Source organism: Clarias gariepinus, chromosome 26 (genome assembly GCF_024256425.1).
Source record: "Clarias gariepinus isolate MV-2021 ecotype Netherlands chromosome 26, CGAR_prim_01v2, whole genome shotgun sequence".
Lineage (NCBI taxonomy): Eukaryota > Metazoa > Chordata > Actinopteri > Siluriformes > Clariidae > Clarias > Clarias gariepinus.
In genome coordinates, this window is record NC_071125.1 from 18,921,946 (window position 1) to 18,942,102 (window position 20,157).

The 20,157-nt window shown below is 36.7% G+C and overlaps 1 protein-coding gene across 3 annotated transcripts in view; it reads right to left on the minus strand.

The window, feature by feature from the left end:
- Nucleotides 1-20,157, minus strand: part of LOC128513976 (anion exchange protein 2-like) — a 51,497-nt gene that overhangs the window by 29,610 nt on the left and 1,730 nt on the right. Inside the window, exons 2-5 of one of the 3 annotated variants that reach the window (XM_053487568.1) lie at nucleotides 18,776-18,889; nucleotides 6,134-6,287; nucleotides 5,686-5,876; nucleotides 5,243-5,397 (exon numbers count right to left, since the gene is read on the minus strand). In XM_053487568.1, coding sequence (XP_053343543.1) covers nucleotides 5,243-5,397; nucleotides 5,686-5,876; nucleotides 6,134-6,287; nucleotides 18,776-18,811 — 536 coding nt within the window. In that variant the 5' untranslated portion in view covers nucleotides 18,812-18,889. Of the gene's footprint in view, nucleotides 1-5,242; nucleotides 5,398-5,685; nucleotides 5,877-6,133; nucleotides 6,288-8,141; nucleotides 8,251-10,766; nucleotides 10,876-18,775; nucleotides 18,890-20,157 lie in introns of those variants that run through there. The other 2 variants (XM_053487569.1, XM_053487570.1) reach the window with 2 other exon arrangements.

Here is a 20,157-nt window from a genome sequence, read left to right on the forward strand (position 1 = left end):
GTTGGATGCTCAATCTGGTATAAAAATGACCACCATCCCCACTCCGCCGCTTCCTGGGGCACTAAATCTTCTGTGAAGCACTTCCTCTTCTGGCAAGCAAGTAACTCTTGGCATAGTAGAGGATCAAGCAGGCTTGTGGGCTGGACCTAGGTACTTTGCTTGTGGTCTGTTGCCCCACACCACACCACCCCAGTCCATAGGGTAATTGAACTTGCCCCTCGTCTAGAATGTCTTTTACAGCATACAGTAGCTAAGTTGATGTTAGATGGCCAGGGGTTTCAAGGAAGTGAAGGGAGGTGGCAGATTCTGCTAGAGGATGTGGCTTAACTGGGTTAAGGAAGGAAACATAAAATGAAGGAACTAGGCAGATGTGGCATGGGTATACATTAAAGAATTGTGAAGAAGACACTGTAGCATTGTACTCATTTTCTGCAACCTTCTGTCAAGTGCAGACCTCTGGTCGAAGGCCATAAGTCATTGCTCTGTTTATAGCTTGTAAGCTGATGATGGTCAGCAAACTTTTTACTAACCGGTTTCTAAAGTTATGTGCTTGCTTTTAGGTATGTTCGCTCAGGAACCAGCTGTCAATAGCAGGTGAGTCTAACCAATAGCTAACCAATAGCAACGGAAAACACGGAACGTGAGAGAGTTGCTGAGTGGTTTGCTGAGTGCCAGAGTAAGATTTAAGTGTTCTCCTCATGGGAAAGAAATTGTGTCCAGTTTTTCAGATTACCATTACAGTAAGTTCCCAAGAATCACCTCAACTACCAATTTGCCCTTTTTGATATTTGCTCGAGGGGGTAACTGGAGGTCAACCAGACTTAAATCTCTAGTTTTTCCAGTTTTTCTTGCCTCAAAAGAATGTTAAATTGTTTTCTGTACAGTAAATTGTGTTTCTATCCAACAGGTGCTTATTGTGCAAAAAACTTTCTCGTTGTGAAAAATCACATTGCTGGGGGAAAAAAAACAACTGCCATAGCTGGAAACCTATTCAGTTCTCAGCTGCTCATCTCAGAGACCAACACATATCAACACTTACTATTTAGTAGAAAAATGTAACTGATTGTTCATTAAACAAAATCCTTGCAAAGCAGCTGGACCAGACTCCATCTCTCCCTTCACCCCGAAGCACTATGCTGACCATCTCTCCTCTGTAGTCACAGACATTTGAACAACTTTTAGCCTGTTTTAAAGTTTCCACCATTATCCCTTTTCCCAAGAAGCCAAGGATCCTTGCGCACCCACTTTTGCCTAGTGATTGCCCAGCTGGCATAACAGAACCTCCATGACGAGTTTGACATTGTGTTGTCGGATCTGGGAGTTCCCTTTCCCGCTACCGCTCTTTCACCCGTTTTTCTGCTACCACGAGAGTAGTGTACTCAGAGGCAGTAAATGCAATGGATGCCCATATACAGAATACAGTATGAACAGTGTACTGATGATCACATGCGCTTCAGAGAAACACAGATTCTCATTATGTACAGGCTCTTCTTTAAAAACAACCCAGGAACCCCTAAAACTTAAACACAGCATTGGTCAATGACCGATTTAAATAAATAAATAAAATCTGCTTATATGGAAGTTCTGCCGCTGTGTGTTTATGGAGAGGCTTCATATATGGCTTCAGATATGGCTTCAGATATGGATTTTCTAATATGTCATGTAGAACCAAAGTTATCATTACTTTAAAACACGTAAATCTTATTGCTACTGGAATTTTGTCGCAAAAATGTAGAACTCATAAAATGTACATGTTTTGGTCACAGAAACAACCAAAAACCACCATAAAAACACATGATCTTATAAATCTGTTTTATGTCATGTTTACATTGTAATGAAAGAAAATTGAGTTTACCATATTGCCCAGGGTGTGCTGAAAAAGAAATCTGTTTCTATATTGCTTAATCCTGACCCCTATACATATTTATTAAAACATAATAATGCAAACATAACAAAACATGTTTTAAAAATGTTCTGTTTTTTTAACGGCTATGTGCTTTGACACACAGTGCCATCTTCGTACAACAAAGAGTGTTTAGTTTTCAATTTGTATATTTCATCTTACTCTTCACGTATGAGTAGATTAGATGGAAGCGGTAGTAGGTTGGATCTCTGAAATGTGACATGAATAGAAATATCACTCACTCACTCAAAATCTATATAGCTGTATCCTGTGTACAGGGTGGTTGTGAGCCTGGAGCCTATCCCAGGAGCCTTAGGGCATGTGACAGTGTGCCAATCCATCACAGACATTCACATGCTACAAGCAATTTGGAAATCAGGCAATCTGCATGTCTTTGGACTGTGGGAGGAAACCCAGCAAGCAGAGGCAGAACATGCAAACTCCATGCACCCAGACCTGAGGCGGGAATCGAACCAGTTCCGCTGGTTACCACCTCAAGTACTGTATATTTAGATAAGAAAAAGAATATATATACTCCTTAGTAAAAAACGAAATTAGTTACGAGATTAGTGATAATGACATGCTACATGGCATGCTACACAATTTTTATGTTTATAACTTTTGAAATAAATATGAAAGCTTAGCAGTTGCACCAGATTTCACCAGAAGCAACATTTACAACTACATATCAGCACAAGCTGTAAGGTCTGTTAGGCAGCAGACTAGTAGGTATGTTTTTTTTGTGATCTATTTCCTCTTATATAATAATAATAATAATAATAATAATAATAATAATATTGTGTCCAAAATGTCACTTCTTCATTATTAATTCTGTTAGCTATCTCACCCACACTTTGGGTTTGACCCTACACTGAATAACATGTAACAATGCCAATATAATAATAATGCCAGCAACCAATCACTTTCCCGCTTAGTTTGTCTCTCCAAATCTCCATAACATATAACTTTTTTAACATCTATAACATGTCCTTTAACTCGGGTTTGTAACCCACTTTGTATTTTTGTATTGTATTTTGTATTGTTTATTTATTTGTTTTGTCTATTTATTTGTTTAACTTATTATTAAAATAATATGCAACAATTAATAAAAAAAGGAAAACAAATATTTTAGATTATTTGAAGTCACCTATAAATGGATTTCTCTTTTGATCCTATGTCTAGACCTCCGTGAAGATGCTTTGTCAATAAGAGGGTTGCTAAAATCTCTACAGAAATAAAAATGTAAATTTAACTATACTTATGACTATAAGTTCATCTGTAATAGGACCTTCCACAACCAGTTTTGATCGTTGAGTTTGCAAATTGTATGTAATTTGTAATTAAATAAACAAGGTTTTATTTTTTTATGGCATAGAACAGGTTATTCACCAGGTTTTTTTTTTTTTATGAAAAAAAAATTCTAATTAAAATTTGCATACAATCATCTGCTAAGAAACAACTAACACGCACACGTAATAAAAACATGCACTGCTCTTAAATACAGTTAATACAGTGCAGTCAAAATCAATAAAACACTCACCATGATGGTATGAAAACGCTGACTCAACCGTAATGGAAAAATAAAAAATTAAAAAGACACACTTTGTAGACACTAACGCATAATACTGTATATACAGATCGCACGGTGATCCAAGTAAGTAAAGCAGGGGGTAATGGAGAAAGGAGGAAAAAAGGAGCAGTTGCTATAGCAATCGTTTAGTAATGAGACAGAGTGTAATAAGTAACAAGACTCCTGCTGACACACACACACACACACACACACACACACTTAAAGAAGACCTGAATGTTTTTTTGTGTGTGTATATATATATATATATATATATATATATATATACACACACACAGTGAGGTCAATAAGTATTTGATCACCTTGTGGTTTCGCAAGTTCTCTTACTTAGAAATCATGGAGGGGTCTACCATTTTCAGCATAGGTGCATTTCCACTTTGAGAGACAGAAAAATCCGGACATTGTATGATTTTTAAACAATTTATTTGTGAATTCTGAAGTCTGAAGTTTGCCAGGGACCATCTGGATAATCCAGAGGAGTCATGGGAGAAATTCCTGTGGTCAGATGAGACCAAAGTAGAACTTTTTGGTCTTAACTTCATTCGCCATGTTTGGAGGAAGAAGAATGATGAGTATCATCCCAATAATACCATACCTACAGTACAGTGAAGCGTGGGGCTGGAAGCATCATGCTCTGGGGATGTTTTTCTACACAGGGGACAGGACGACTGCACAGTATTAAGGAGAGGATGAACGGGGCTATGTATTGTAACATATTGGGCAAAAACCTCCTTTCCTCAGTCAGAGCATTAAAGATGGGTCATGGCTGGATCTTCCAACATGACAATGACCCAAAGCACACAATCAGGAAAACCAAGGAGTGGCTCTGTAAGAAGCACATGGACTATTTAAAAGCCAAATAACAGGTCTTTGAGGGTCAGAAATCTGGATGATAAGCAAGTGATCAAATACTTATTTGACACAGTAATTCACAAATAAATTGTTAAAAAATCATACAATTTAATTTCCGGATTTTTCTTTTTAGATTCTGTCTTTCAAAGTGGAAATGCACCTATGCTGAAAATGGTAGACCCCTCCATTATTTCTAATTAAGAGAACTTGCAAAATTACAGGGTGATCAAATACTTATTCACCTCAATGTATATATATATATATATATATATATATATATATATATATATATATATATATATATATAAAAAATCATAAATATTATATATAATCGTATATATACAGTATATATATAATTAAGGGAGCTGAAAGTAGGGAACTTAATCTATGGTGCTGGAATAAGGGAAGTGGATAAAGGAATTAAGAAGAAACAATATAGGCAACAAAAGACAGGAACTATACAGTGTAACCATCTAAGCTGGCTATAAAAACAATAGAAGTTTAACTATACTGTAGATTTGTCGCCAAGGGAACTAAGACTAGAGTAGTTGAGGAAATTCTAAGCATGGTGTACCAACATGTGTTTAACATACTGATCACATACTGTATTATTAAAAAAGGAAAACCTTATGATTAGATATTATGATATGTGAATGATTTTTCTGCGATGAAAAAAAATGGAACAATAGAATTATGGATCTGAAGCTGTGGATTTACAGTATGTATTTAAGGGGGACGTGAAACATAACAGAGACAGTACTTTGACTAGGATATTACAGTATGTGTGACGTGTACAGTATGAAATATCATTACAGGGAATCATTTGCATTTTTATTGCTGAGGTGTGACCAGTCTACAATAATGTGTGTGTGTGTGTGTGTGTGTGTGTGTGTACTCACTCAGTCAGACTGTTGTCATTCCCTGTTTCACTCTCAATGTGTAGGTGATCCCCAGCTGCAGTGGTGCTGCCGTCGTGTGTTTCTGTAGTAGTCTGCTTGTTCCCAGCCGTGTTTTCATCATCAGGAGAGAAAACATCTTCATCACACAGGAAGAACTGAGCAGGAGACAAAAAACAATTATAAAGTATGAAAATTAACTGTTGCTATAACATACTGGACTCACTGTAAATTTTCTATTATAAGTGTGGACATGGTAGTGAGCAGGTACACAGTACCCACGGTGCACTTGGCCATTTTTGAGAAATAATAAGTAAGGCATTATTGGTAGTGAGCAGGATATAGGGCTTAATGTTTTGTGCACTTATACTCATTACTATGACACAAACACACACACACACACACATGCCTACCGCACTACTTGGTAGGTGTGGTGCAGTATGTACCTGTACACTATCCTGCTTCTCAGTCTCAGATTTTTCAGTGTGTGTTTCTTCCTCTTCCTCTCCATCCTGACCGCCAAGGTCTTCACTCAGGTGTTGCTCTTTACTCCTTTTCTTTTTTCCAGTCCTCTTTCTCCGGCCATCGGTGTGTTTGGACAGATGGTGACGGGTGTGATGTGAAGAGTGACGGTGATCTGAATGACACACACATACAGTACATCACAGACATCAGGTGCAGTCGGATATGGACGCATAAAATCTTTTTTTTTTCCTGAATGATATTTCCTTATTTAAATTTTTCATATAATCCATCTTTAAGATGTTTGATGCCTGATATAGGCCCATAGTTGAATATCTACAGATTGCTGTACTGTTGCCTGTGATGGGTCACAAGAATTGTCTGTAATTTTAGTGTGTATTTTTATTACCCAAGAGATGTTAAGGTACTCACACAGGAAGTCCTCCTCGCTGAAGTGTCGGTGCTCATTAGGCTCACGTGAAGTCGGACTCAGAATCTGCTGAAATCTCTGAACACCAAAAGCTTTGTTCAGGTCTTCATCTTCCTCTTCTGGTATCGGAGGTGTGGAAATGGTAGGCAACACGGGCTGTAAAAAAGAAAGAAAGAAAGAAAAGCACGTCTGATGATATCCACTTAACAATTCATTGATGCTTAAATATATACAGTAAAGAACATATATATTTTCCATCAAAAAATAACAAGGTAAGTCACATGTTTATAATATTTAGGCATTCTCTGTAATAAGATTTTTAATAGTGGACTTTTTTCCCCTTGCTTTTTATGAAGTTGCATTTATTTTTAAAGTAGTCTCCAGTGTCAGTGTAGGTTTTTCTGCTTTATGTTTGACGTTTTTTTGGCAATATGACAATTTTTTTCTTTTAGTAAATTCAAGAGAGTGCATAAAGTTATGTCTCTGAGTACAGTACAGTATATGGTAAATGTTGTTTCAGCAAAGCAGTTTAAGAATGAATCATAAAATTGATTATTGATGCATCTTGATGCACATCCATTTTATACATGATGAGGTTTTTCTTGTTATTGTGTGACAAAGTCATTAGGTTTTAAGCATACAGTAAATAAGCAAAAGCCAAAAATGTGGCATTAACCGTTTAGGAATTATAGTTATTTCATACACACAAACACACATGCCCTTTTTGGGCAGCACCTAAATAATAGAATAACTAACATAATTACAAACATGAGGACTTCCTAATAACTAATACTTGGATAAATGTCTTTCTTTAAAATAGTAATGTATATATTGTCAAACGTATTTGCTCGCCTGCCCTGACATGCCTATGAACTTCAGTAACATCCAATTCTTAATCCATAGGGTTCAATATGAGCAGCTATAACAGCTTCAGCCTTTCCACAAGCTTTAGGAGTGGGTTTTTTTGGACTTTTTGACCATTTATCCAGAAGCGTTTCCAGAATTTGTGAGGTCAGACACTCATGTTGGACGAGAAGGTCTGGCTCACAGTTTCTAATTCATTCAATAAGGAGTTCTATACGGTTGAGGTCAGGACAGTCAAGTTCTTACACACCAATCTCGCTCATCCATGACTAAATGGACCTTGATTTGTGCACTAGTCATGTTGGAACTGGCATGGGGTTCCAACGAATTGGGCTTGGCAACTTAGTCCAGTGAAAGGAACTCTTAATGCTTCAGCATGCCAAGACATTTGGGACAACCTCATGCTCCCAACTTTGTAGGAAGAGTTTGGGGAAGACCCCTTCCTGTTCCAACATGCCTGCGCACCAGAGGCCAAATACCAAAACATTTTGTTCCTGAATCTAGGATTTTGTATTAAAATAGACAGAATATCAATATGTAAAAGCTACCCAAGACCAAAATAATTTTTGTGTATCACTAAATCTGTTGTAATACAATACAATGCTACTCAATTTAGTAGCCTGTGATTACTAATACGAACAAATTCCGAATACAGAATGTTCTAAGCCTAGTATGAATCTGTAAGTCTAGCAATAATTACCAAATGATGACATAAAAATTATAATAAATAATATTTATAATAAAAAATAGCCAATTTACATCCAACAAGAATTATTTTAAAACACAAGCTGGCTATCTATTTTCACTAAAAATATTTTAATGTGTTTTATCTAAGTTGCTGATGATTATATAATTTGTAACGAAATGCTGTCTTAAATAATAATAATAATAATAATAATAATAATAATAATAATAATAAACAAAGATTGCAAAAGTTTCAGAAGATGAACCCTTGACCAATGTTTACCTGACCCAAACCCTACCTGCTCCAGGAAAAAGTAGGACTAATGATAAGACTAAAAAAAAGACTAATTCAAAATGAGAACAAAAATAATTCAATGTGTTCAGTAATTTCTCAAGCAGATGCAAGCAAGTTTATGGAGTGTTTAAATCCAGTTTAAATCGCTATGCATACTTTCAACGTACCTCAGTCATGCTCAGCTGTTCAGCAATGTGTGATGTGTTAATTCAGTGATTCAGTTCCTTATTAAACAATGATCAAACCAGTTTTTCCCGTTCACTCCAGAAGTGTTGCCTCTGCTGGTCCAAATGTGATTGCCCTTCACTTATGTGCAATTACAGCAGCAGTTTGTGTGTGTGTGTGTGTGTGTGAAAAGATTACATTGTTCTTGACGATGTAAGCAGCATTTGAATGTATCTGAGTTTGTTCTCTCTCTCTCTCTCTCTCTCTCTTAAACTATTCTCTTAAACATTTATTTGCAGTTAAATATTGACTCTTTTGTTCACCCCATAAATATGTTTGCATGTGTGTTGACCTTACATAACAGCTGAAAGTCATTCTGATAAAATGGCATGATTTCAATTAAATGATTTCAATCTCAAATACTCAGCTGAAAGACTGTCCTTTACAAACCTACTCAAGCAATTGATGGAGTTGATGGAGGAGTCCTGAATATGGAGTACATCTCCATTTCTGGAAGGGTTTGTTTTGTTTGGCACTGAATTATAGCTGATATAAAAAATGTCTGGAAAAGTGTTTGAATTTAACACTGAGTGCCAACGCATATTATTTCAGGGTTCTGCATGGTGCATTTAGTGAAGCAAACCGAATGCATGGAAACGAAACAAAGAATTAACGAATAAATGAATGAATAGATTCATGCATGGATAGATGGATGGATGGGTGGATTACGAAAAATACATCTGTTTCCTTTCTTCATCAGTATTTATCCTCTATTTGCTTCATTTTTTTGCCCTTAATCCCTGACTGCCATTCAGCTTCTAATCCTGCAACCCCTAATGTCTTCATCTGCTATTGATTTCCAACTCCTCGCTACTACTTACTGTAACTCCTAATTTCTACATCCCCGACTCCTTAAATTATCTTTTCTCCATCAGCCATTACCCTTTACTGCTCCATTATCCCTTACCCCAAATTGCCCCATGAGCCTTTTACCACTTTAACTGCTCGATGAACCTTTTCCCCTCTTACTGCTTCATCAACTTTTAAACCCTAACTGCTGCGTCAGCCTTCAGCTTTATACCCCAACCCTTAATCACTGATTTTGCCTATAAGTCTTCTTATACACTTTAACCCATAACAACTTCATCAACTATTGACTCCAACTGCCCCATCATCCTTTTCTCCATCAAGCCCTAAATGTTCCATGAACCCTTACCTAAAACTTGCTCATCAACCTTTAAACCCTAATGACCCCTTATGTCTATAGTCCCTACTGGTTTAATAATCATAAAATACACATTTAGTCATTAATCCATATCAGACTGTTGAAGCTCTTAACCCACATTTGCTCCACCAGTCTTTAACCCCTAGATGCTCTACAGTACCAGTCTGATACCCATAAATGCTCCACCTAAATGCTCCATCAGTCTGTAACCCTTAATTGCTCCTTCAACCTTTCTACCTTAACTGCTGCTTCAGACAATAATCCCCAGCACTTTTCATAACCCTCTAACTGCTTCATTAGCCCGTAACACCTAATGGATTCCTTAAGCCCTTGAATAATTGATTTGCCCTTGACATCATACTGTATGTTTTTATACATTTTACCCCTAAATTCCTCACTAACAGCTGACCCTAAACTACCTCATCAACCATTAAACCTTAAGTGCTCCATGACGCCTTAACTTCCAACTGATCTGTTAACCCTTACCCCTAACTGTCATTTCAGCCTGTAACCCCAATATACCCCATTAGCCCATGAACCCTAATGGCTCCCTAAACTCCCTAAAAATATTCCTTCTGCTCATGACTCCTTGGTTCCATAGCTGCTCCTTATGCCCTTAACCTAACTGTCCCCACAGCCTGTAAAACAAATTGGTTCTATTAACACTATAACTGTTCCATCAGCATAAAGTCCATAACATTTCCCTGACCACGTAAATTTTCCATTATTTTTTAATGACCAATTATTACATTAGCCCTTATGCGCTACATTTTCTTTCATCCCTAACCCTTAATTTTTTAATCAACCCTTAACCCTCTCTTCTGCATCAACCCTTAACCAATCTATTCTTCATCTTTTTTGGGACCCTTCTCTTCTTTGTCCTTGTCTTCTTTTGCATAAACCCCAAACCCCTCTATTCTTCATTTTCCCCAACCCCCACCAACTAACTTATCCATCAAATCCTCACCTCTAAATATCCCATTAATTAAAAGCTCTAACAAGATCTAATGTAACCTTATGGGATTTAAACCTATTAGAATTTTTTAAGTATTATTTTCCAGAACACATTGCATTTTAGGTGCTGGTCTGCCTGACCAATCAGAACATGCTATATGAACACTGAAAACAAACAAACACACACACACACACACACACACACACATACACACACAACTTTCTATTTGCACATTGGATAAGGACCTGCACGTTTTTTCGGTTTAAGATATGGACATTTCAGTGTATTAACTGATTATCAGCTGTGTTTTAAGGTATAATCTTACAGTTGGGTGAAATAGTAATACTGCTTTCAAACATTAATACTGAACTCTTCACCTAGCAACTTAACACAAGCTACTTTATCATGTTGCCAACATCCGACATCAGAGTTTTACAGATTACTGACCTGCGTATAAAGAAAATCCATGTCTCGCCTTCAAACACAGCAAAGTGACCAACCGCACACACACGTTTCCCTTTAACACACACCTACTGAACCTTTATGCACCTTTACTACATGACTTGAGCTTCAGGAGAATTTACTCACCGTTTCAATAAAACTCTAAACCATATACTTAACTGAACATTTCAAAAACACACACACGCACACACAAAGCACACACTTGCCATTGGTGCCGTTAATCATTAACCATCGCTTTATCTGTAGATGAAAAGCAATAGCAGTAGAAAGAGCTACACTTAATACAGTCTATAAACACAACGCACTCATCACACTTCATGCACACGTTCTCGATTCTGACATTAAACATAATGTGCAGTCTAAATTTTTATTACTTTTTATAATTTTTTTAAGATATTCCTGAGCCATTTGTAGCTGTTCTGCCAACGGTTTACAGGATTCCTTTCGTAAGATATGTACTGGGGTGTGAGCTGTTTGCTTTTTATTCATAACGAAGGCAAAGGTGGATGCGAGTGCAGAAAATCTGTTAATTAAAGTACAAACAATCGACCAAAAGCCTTAAAACAAGAGGCATAAACATGAACTGTTACAGAACATCTAGACTAGAAGTGATGCTTGGCATACATGACAACAAACATTAATTCAAGTAAAGACTTGAAAACAAGACAACAAGAACTAGGACTACTGTAGACAACCGATGTAAGTGATTAGTAAAAATAGGACATGCAGGGGGTACTCCTGCACCCCACTGGAGTTACCAGGATGTTTTATCAGAATATTGGGATATTTCCTTTTTTTGCTGACTACATGGATGTTATTATTATGGAATTATGGTCCATATGGCACCTGCACTAAATTAAATAATTAATGGAGTTCAGAAGAATGCTATTAATCAACAAAAAAAACACAGGATGAATAGATGGCACGGTGGCCGGATTGTGTGTGTGTGTGTGTGTGCTTGTACGTGTAATCACTTTTTAGCAGAGTCAGATCTTAAGGACAAATGACTTGCACTCTTTTTCTTTATGATAATATTACAAGCTTCTTTTTTTGCCTTTTAAAAAAAAAAACAAGTGAAGCCGATAAGGGGATGAGTGTTTATAGCTGCTATAATGTGAGTAATAAAAAAAAAAAAGAGTATTTGTTTTTGCAGGTGTTTTAAAACATAAAACGTGCTTATAAACTTTAACTGTACAACTACTAACCATGGGTTATTCTTTAATTAATTAAAATCGCCTTTTTGGCAAATTACTATGAAATAGTACGATAAATACTGTATACTGCATATACACGGATTAACCAAAACATTATGCCTAATCTTGTCAAGGTTCCCCTTGGGCAGCTCTGGCACCAGGACAGATGGTCGAAGGGTGGGGCATCCATGAATCTAACTTTCTTGTCCGGCGCATCCTATGGGTGCTAAATCGGATTGGAATCTGTGGACATTGGAGGCTGGGTCGGCCAGTCTAGCGCTTTTGCCAGATGGGACCTGTGCAAAGAAGGCTGTGGTGCACTGGGTGTTCGGTTGCATTTCTACTTTGGCCAGCGTTCACTTTTTTCACAGGTTTTTTTTCATACTGCATTATAAGTTATTATTTAAAAATTAAAATTGTGCCAAACAGGCTAGACTTTGGTCCGCACAGGCACAAATGAGTCTTGCCCAGCCATCATTATGCAATCATAATCGGCTATAATTAATAATTATGTTATATAATGTTATTCATCATGTCTTATTTCTTACATATAACCTTACAGTATGTCCTTATGTGTCATATAATACTCAGGTCATATTACTTATTATATTTATATATTTAACAAACACTCATTACGAACATAACTTTTATGTCAATTGAGGATGCAATGATGTTACTGAACTGGCCAATTTCTGGCACAAAATTATTATACCAAATACATATTTTATAGAAATACCCCCATAATTTGGCGCATATCATTTGGAAATCAGCACTGCTTGGTCCAAATTTATCAATTTAGGGTAAATATACTGTTTTATACACACACACACACACACACACACACACACACACAGACAAACAAACACACAATATGGTCAAAAGTATTTGGCCAACCCTGTAATGACATTGTATCCAAATACTCACTCGCGTCTATACCGCTTTATCCTGTATTTAGGGTTGTGGCGACCTGGAGCCTATCCCAGGAGACTTAGGGCACGAGGTGTTGTGCCAAGGGGCCAATACATGACAAGGCACATACACATACAAACTACGGGCAATTTGTGAAAGCCAATTAGCCTAATCTGCAGGTCTTTCAACCTGTGGGAGGAAACCGGAGTACCCAGTGGAAACCCACCAAGCACGGGAAGGACATCCATGCATTCCCGGAAATTAATCCTGGCCGGGAATCAAACCCGGACCCTGGAGGTGCAAGGTGACAGTCCTAACCATTTATTCAATTTAATTCAATTCAATTCAATTTTATTTGTATAGCGCTTTTAGCAATTTTACACGATCAAAGGAGCTTTACACAATCAAAAAAATTATTTAAGTTTGTATGAAATGTGAATTTGTATGAATCAAAATGGTCAGTTTGTCCCTGGTGAGCAAGCCGAGGGCAACAGTGGCAAGGAAAAACTCCCTGAGATGGTAATAGGAAGAAACCTTGAGAGGAACCAGACTCAACAGGGAACTCATCCTCATTTGGGTGAAACAAAATTTATATACTTAAATATGGAGTCGGTCCACCTTGTGCAACTATAACAATTTCCACCCCTCTTGGAAGGCTGTCCACAAGATTTTGAAGTGTTTCTGTGGGAATTCATGCGCATTTATCCTGTAGAGCGTTTATGAGGTCAGGCACTGATGTTGGAGGAGACGCCTGGCTCGCAATCTCCGTTCCAGTTCATCCCAAAGGTGGGGTTGAGGTCAGGGCTCTGTGCGGGACAGGCAAGTTCTTCCACACCAAACTCATCAAACATTGTCTTTATAGTGCTTGCTTTCCTTAAAGTGTTGCTACAAAATTAATTAATTCAATAATTAACAGGTTTGGATATATATATATATATATATACACACACACACACGAACTCTATAACATACTGTATATACAAACTCCAGGACCCCATGGCAAGTTAATCCAGGACCCTGTCCACACTTCCAGTTATACAACGTAATAAATTGGATGTTTATTACCTCGAAGTGAACATGTTTTACACTCATCAGTCACTTTGTAATCCACCTCGAGATCGTTACTCGTTCCTGGCACGAGGTTAAGGTTCAACAATTTCCCTGTTTGACGTAACCGTTTCCGAACAGTTGTCATGGCAACGTTAACGGATCAGCAAGACGGCGCGTCATCTGTCAGTGGGACATTACGTCACCTGCACGGGTAAGGATGTCACGATGCAAATATATAAAGAAATGCTCAGTGTCTATGTCTAGCGAAGTTTCGGAAAGTTGAGTGACTGCAGAATGCGACATGTATCACACTAGGACGCTGTGTACAGTATGCTGGTTGTCTTTCACGCGCCGCATCTCTTTGCGTGCCCAGTGTTGTTATTTTAAATGAAGAAGCGCGCTCACAATAGACGGACGCTCGTGCGTTTTTCCGTGCGCGTCCACGCAGCAGCGAGTGAGAATGCCGCAGGTGCACTGCAGCTCACGTGCCAAGAACAACCTCATCAGCTTCAGTCTTTCTGTTCGCTCGGACCAGCAGGTGAAATTTCTCCTCGCGCTTGAAGTATGATGAAAATGAATTTGTTGCATGATGCCCTAAGTGGCTTTTTAAATGCCACGTCTAAAAACGCGTGACGCCACGTGCCACGCGTTTTTAGACGTGGCATTTAAAAAGCCACTTAGGGCATCATGCAACAAATTCATTAAAAACATTACCTTTCCTTATTTACATTATGTAGGCATGAAAATCAGTGAATGAAGATTTTCTCTCTCTCTCTCTCTTGTGGTTTCTTTTTCTTTTTAAAACACCTGTGCTGAACTTTTCAATCATGAAAGTTGGGGCTGTTTAGGTTCTCAAACAGCAATTTGCATGCAAACAGTGCCATTACTTTTGCACTAACTTGGCATAGTGATTAGCACTGTGGCTTCGCACCTCCAGGGTCGAGGGTTTAATTTCCACCTATGGATGGAGTTTGCACGTTCTTCCCGTGAGAGGTTTTTCTTTGTGTGTGTGTGTGTGTGTGTGCACATTCCTGCCTCAGGTGATTGACACCCTGTCCAGGATGTACAGTGCCCTGCCTTGTGCACTAAGTCTCCTCTACAGGATAAAGCGATATACAGGATAAATTGATTTTATGTAAGCTACTTTAAAGTTAATTTTCCCATCAGGTCTGACTGTATTTTGTATCGGATTTCATTAAATGCAAATGTACTTTGCTTCTAAGTTATATTTATTTTAACTAAAGTAATTTGCTTATCACCAATCGTTCCAGAGCTTTGACCTTGAATAGAAATCAGATCCCAAACTTCTTAATATTAAATTTGAGAACCCCTGATCTAGCTGATGATTTGAAGGTATGCTGAGGAATTCTGAAGAAAAGCAAAACAACCAGAAAGCATGGTGCTACCTCGACCATGCTTAACAGCTGGTACAGTGTTCTTGAGGATGAATGCCTCCCCTTTATGCTTCCAAATATACCTCTGGGTAAAATTTTCCTCTAGATGGCTTTTTATTTGTACATGTGGTCAGCTGCACACTTAAGTCAAGGTGCTGATTGTTCAGCAAGGGCCAATTTTTGGAAAGCAGCCTTTTAGTCATTGGCAATATGAAATAATGTGTACTTGTATACAGATTTTGAAATGATCTTGAAATATGACGTTATTTAGAAATGGCTCTGAGAGACATTACCGGCTTGTGATTTTGGTGGTATAATTTAAATGATAGCAGAAACTATTTGTTTTTGCAGGTGTTCCCCAACATAAAATGTGCCTATGAACAATATCATCTGTATAACTATAAACCTGGGGTTACTCATTAATTAATGAAAAAATGTCAGCACTGGCAAATTGCTTTGGTATAAAAAAAGATCTGCTGTTATAGGAAAGTATTGAACTTTAGAATGTTAACAGCAACTTAGCACGATGAACCCTCGGTTCATTACGAGAACAGATAAGTGATTAATCATTTAGCTGCAAATTCAATTAAATGGCATGCCAAGTAAGGAAAAAAATATTGAAATTTTTTAAATCCCATGCCTATGTCTGCACCTCCAGGAAGTGGGGTAAAGGGCACAATTTCTAAACAAACTGAACTTTATTGATTGGAGATATTGTGCAAGTGATATTCTTGAAAGCAAATTACACATTGTAACAGAATACTGTTTGTGTTATATCCTAGTTACACTGTAATCTGTATTCATGTAATGTGATATGCGCTCCTTTGGAGGATGTGAAGTGACCTTAGGAAGGTCAGCTCAGCATTTGATAATGAGAAAAAAATACATGCAGAAAAATATTTAAATGATAATCTATTCCAATACAAAGGCATTTAATATTTTGCCATTGTATAATATATATATATATATATATATATATATATATATATATACCTTTGTAATATAATTGTAATAGTCAGATGGATTATGTATGCATTTTATGTTATTTTAAACAACCAGAGCTCTCTTGTTCCTGAGGACTAACTACGCCACCATGCATATAATAATATTATAACTAAGTAAATAATAAAAAATATGTGAACAATAAATGATATAATATATAAACTTAAGTGTCTATAGACCAATTTAGGAATCATATAAACAGTTTATGTAGTAACTGCAATCTGAATAAATTTGTCCAAACAGGAAAAATCTTTAAATTTAAAACCTAGCCAGTGTTTGCACATCTCATGTCTGATTACACTGTTAATAATAACCTGGATGATTAAATTATTTTTCTGCAAAATATGATCAGAACTTGTTCCTGCTGTTCATCATGCAACAGGTTCAATTAAAGAATATAAGAGCGTTATGAATTTTGCTGAAAGAACCAGTGGCAACTCTGAACTCACAATCATCTGATCTTTAGTACAAAGCTATACCATATCCTTTCACTGACATAGAAACCTGTCCTTTTTCCATACAAAATGCGCTGGAGTAAGGCTATGTGTTGCATTGATAGAAGGGTGAAATCCTCATTCACATTTGTGGGTTTAGTAGTATATAGTGCTTATTTAGGGTACTATTTAAGGCAAAGACCTTAAGTCAAAATACTGTATATCAGGGCTTGTTTTTTGCATATTGTACTTAAGAACAATGTACTAATAAACTATAGACATAATATCTGGTTTCATATTTATACTATAAGTACTAACATTCAGTTTTAATTTTATCTTCTAATGCACATTATTAGTAGTAAATGCTGGTTTCTTTCACACACACATGTATGCATAATAATGTTTTTTTCTTTTTTGCTTCTGTTCATTTTTCCTTTCTTTTTTTCTTTGCTTCAGTGCTGCTTCCTGCCGATAATGCACAGGATAGTACACGTCAGAGGGCAGTTTCATGAGTTCGTATGGATGTTGGTTTATTAGTGGGCTGGGATTTTGCTCTTTCACACAAAATGCATGGTCACATGTCCTCAAGTACGCCCTGGTGATTTTGCCCCTGAATTGATGTGATGTGATATTGTAGTAGACTAATAATATTAGATTTTAATAATAGTAAATAATGAGACAAAAGTCTTGGCCACCTCTGTCTTAAAACATGTTGCCGTATGTATGGTCAGAGCTACAAAATGACCAGGAGTGAAACCTCTTGTTTCTGTATATTAAATACAATTATCTAAATTAAATAGCAAATAACAATAAGAACTAATGTTGTACCAAATGGTTAATCATTTAACCTCAGCAGCAATTTGCCCCCAAAAAAACTCATTTCCCCTCTCGTCTATTCTGACCATTCAGCATCATCAGGCCTGATCGTCTGTCATCATCTGCACCTGTTTCTTACTGGTTTATGTCTTAAGTTAAATGTTTTTCATGCTTCAGTGATTCAGTGGTCACTGCGTGGCTTGGCAAACAAAAATCATTCCTCTGAAACTGGTCAGGCACAAGGACTGGGCTGAAAATGATAAATGTTTTTCAGAAAGCCTGGATAACTATTCCTCAAGCCTTCATTAAAAATACCAGAAATTCTGGGAATTAACCGGCACAGTACAGTCTATCTTTCAAGCTCCACAGAGAATAAAGTAATCAGCGCTTGGCTATGCTCTTAATTCTTGATGCCAAGAAATAGTCCAGGAGTTTAGTCTTCACAATAAAATCTGGATTGGATTGTTATGGTATATAAAGATCATACAGTACAGTATGTACATAAGATGTAAGTGACTCTCGTTCTCCGGGAATCATCTACTCTTGGATCATATTAAGCCATTTATGGCTCAACTAAACAAACCTCAACTTATATTTTACAGTTGTATTGCTACTTGGTATTACAGTGAGTACACAATATACTGTAGCTGTGTATTAACAAGGAATCTTAAATAGGTCTGGTCAGTTAATGGTCAAATGTATATAATATTCAGTCATGACTAAACACACCTTCAGGACTAAAACTCACATCGCCACCACTTTTTCTAAATCAGAAAGACACTGTCACATACATTATTATAATAATAATAATAATAATATGAACATGTTCTTCTTACATCTTATAGAACATCTGATCTTAAAGGGGTTTATTAAATATCTACACCGTTATCACATGACAAGCAAATTCGTCAAAATGTTTTCCTCTCATATAATCAATACAGCTTACTGTATTTGAGGTGTACTTTAGCCAGGATGTGATGAAATTTAGAGAACTAAGCGGAGAGAGAGAGAGAGAGAGAGTGACAATAGGTGCTTGCTTCAGAAGTCACAACCTCATTTTGTTTTCTAACACACAGCCCAAACCACTGTATACAGTACATTACCACTGCAACAAATCTGAACCCAATCACAAAACCATTCACCACATTCAGTTCACGCACAAATACAATATCTGGCTGAGTAGGTGTGCTACTTACACAGTGTGGACCAGGGTATGAGTGTGACTTATTCATTTTATGGCTGCAGCACAAACATCAGTTGTATTATTTTCAGTGTCATTGAAGGACAAACGGGAGACAGACACATGTCACCTGCAATAAAGAAGAGAATTATAATTACAACGGAGCACTAAACATACACAGTCATTTGAGATTAAACCTGAGATAGGCTTCCAGGTCAGTGGTTGTTACACTGCCCTTATATTGTATCTATCTACTGTATATATTTATATATAAAACAGAAATTCTGTATATGGATACAAGCGCCACAGGTCACCGGGCGGTGTTGGCACAGTTGGCACATTATCAAATTTTATGTCATACTGTGCACGTGTCAGTAAGGCGTTCCTCACTGACTGTTACAGTAGGATTATGTCATGCTGTGGGTGTGTGAGAGGTGGTTCACCTGATTCATTTTTCTAACCCTTTATCATCTTTGCAAAAAAAAAAGGCAAAAAAATATTTATTTGTTTTATTATTATTATTATTATTATTATTATTATTATTATTATTATTGTCTTAGGAGAATCCAACTGAGGCCTCTTCCAAATGGTTGAGATGTCATTTTATGGTAAATGTAGCAATACATTTAAAAATACCAAATTGAAAACAGATTTTTTTTTTTTATAAAATGCTACAATATTTTATTGTGATGAAACACTACAAAGGTTTTTGGGCACTGAATTAGATTTATGGTGCTGACATATACAGTAATATGAAGTAAAAAAGTAAACTATAAATTTAAAAGGTAAATATTTTCAAGACATAGTATACCTCAACTGAGTGGTAGACTTGGATTTTCCTATAAAATATAGTGACTCCAAATTTGGTCTACTAAAAGCTTGTGCAGAATGTTAAACTGTTAATTAAATAATTGTTTAAAAAGATATAAAGCCAGGCTTCCTATACGATATTGCTTCCTTTTTTGTCTGTCTAACTGAAATGTGAAGATTATTAAATTCCAGAAGATATTAAATGCTAGACTTAAGTAAATTAAAACAATTAAAAAGCAGTTTAATAGTTTTTAGCATACTGTAACCAAGTGGTAGAGATGGCTCGATCAGGTTCAACAGGTTAAACAACGTTTTCAATAAGATATACTTTCTCAGGATATATTTTACTAAAATGTTGTGCAGAACTTTAAGGGGTTAATTTAATAATTGTGTAAAAGATAAACCAAGCCTTTTACAAGATAGAATACTTCCTTTAATTAATGTCTAAATGAAATTAATGAAGTGAAGATTTATAAATAACAGACTAGTTATTAAGTTGCATGAATTATTTTTTAATAAGTCACACATACAACATTTGTGAATGTGGCAGATGCAAATCAGCTTGAACCACATTCAAACCCCAAGGTG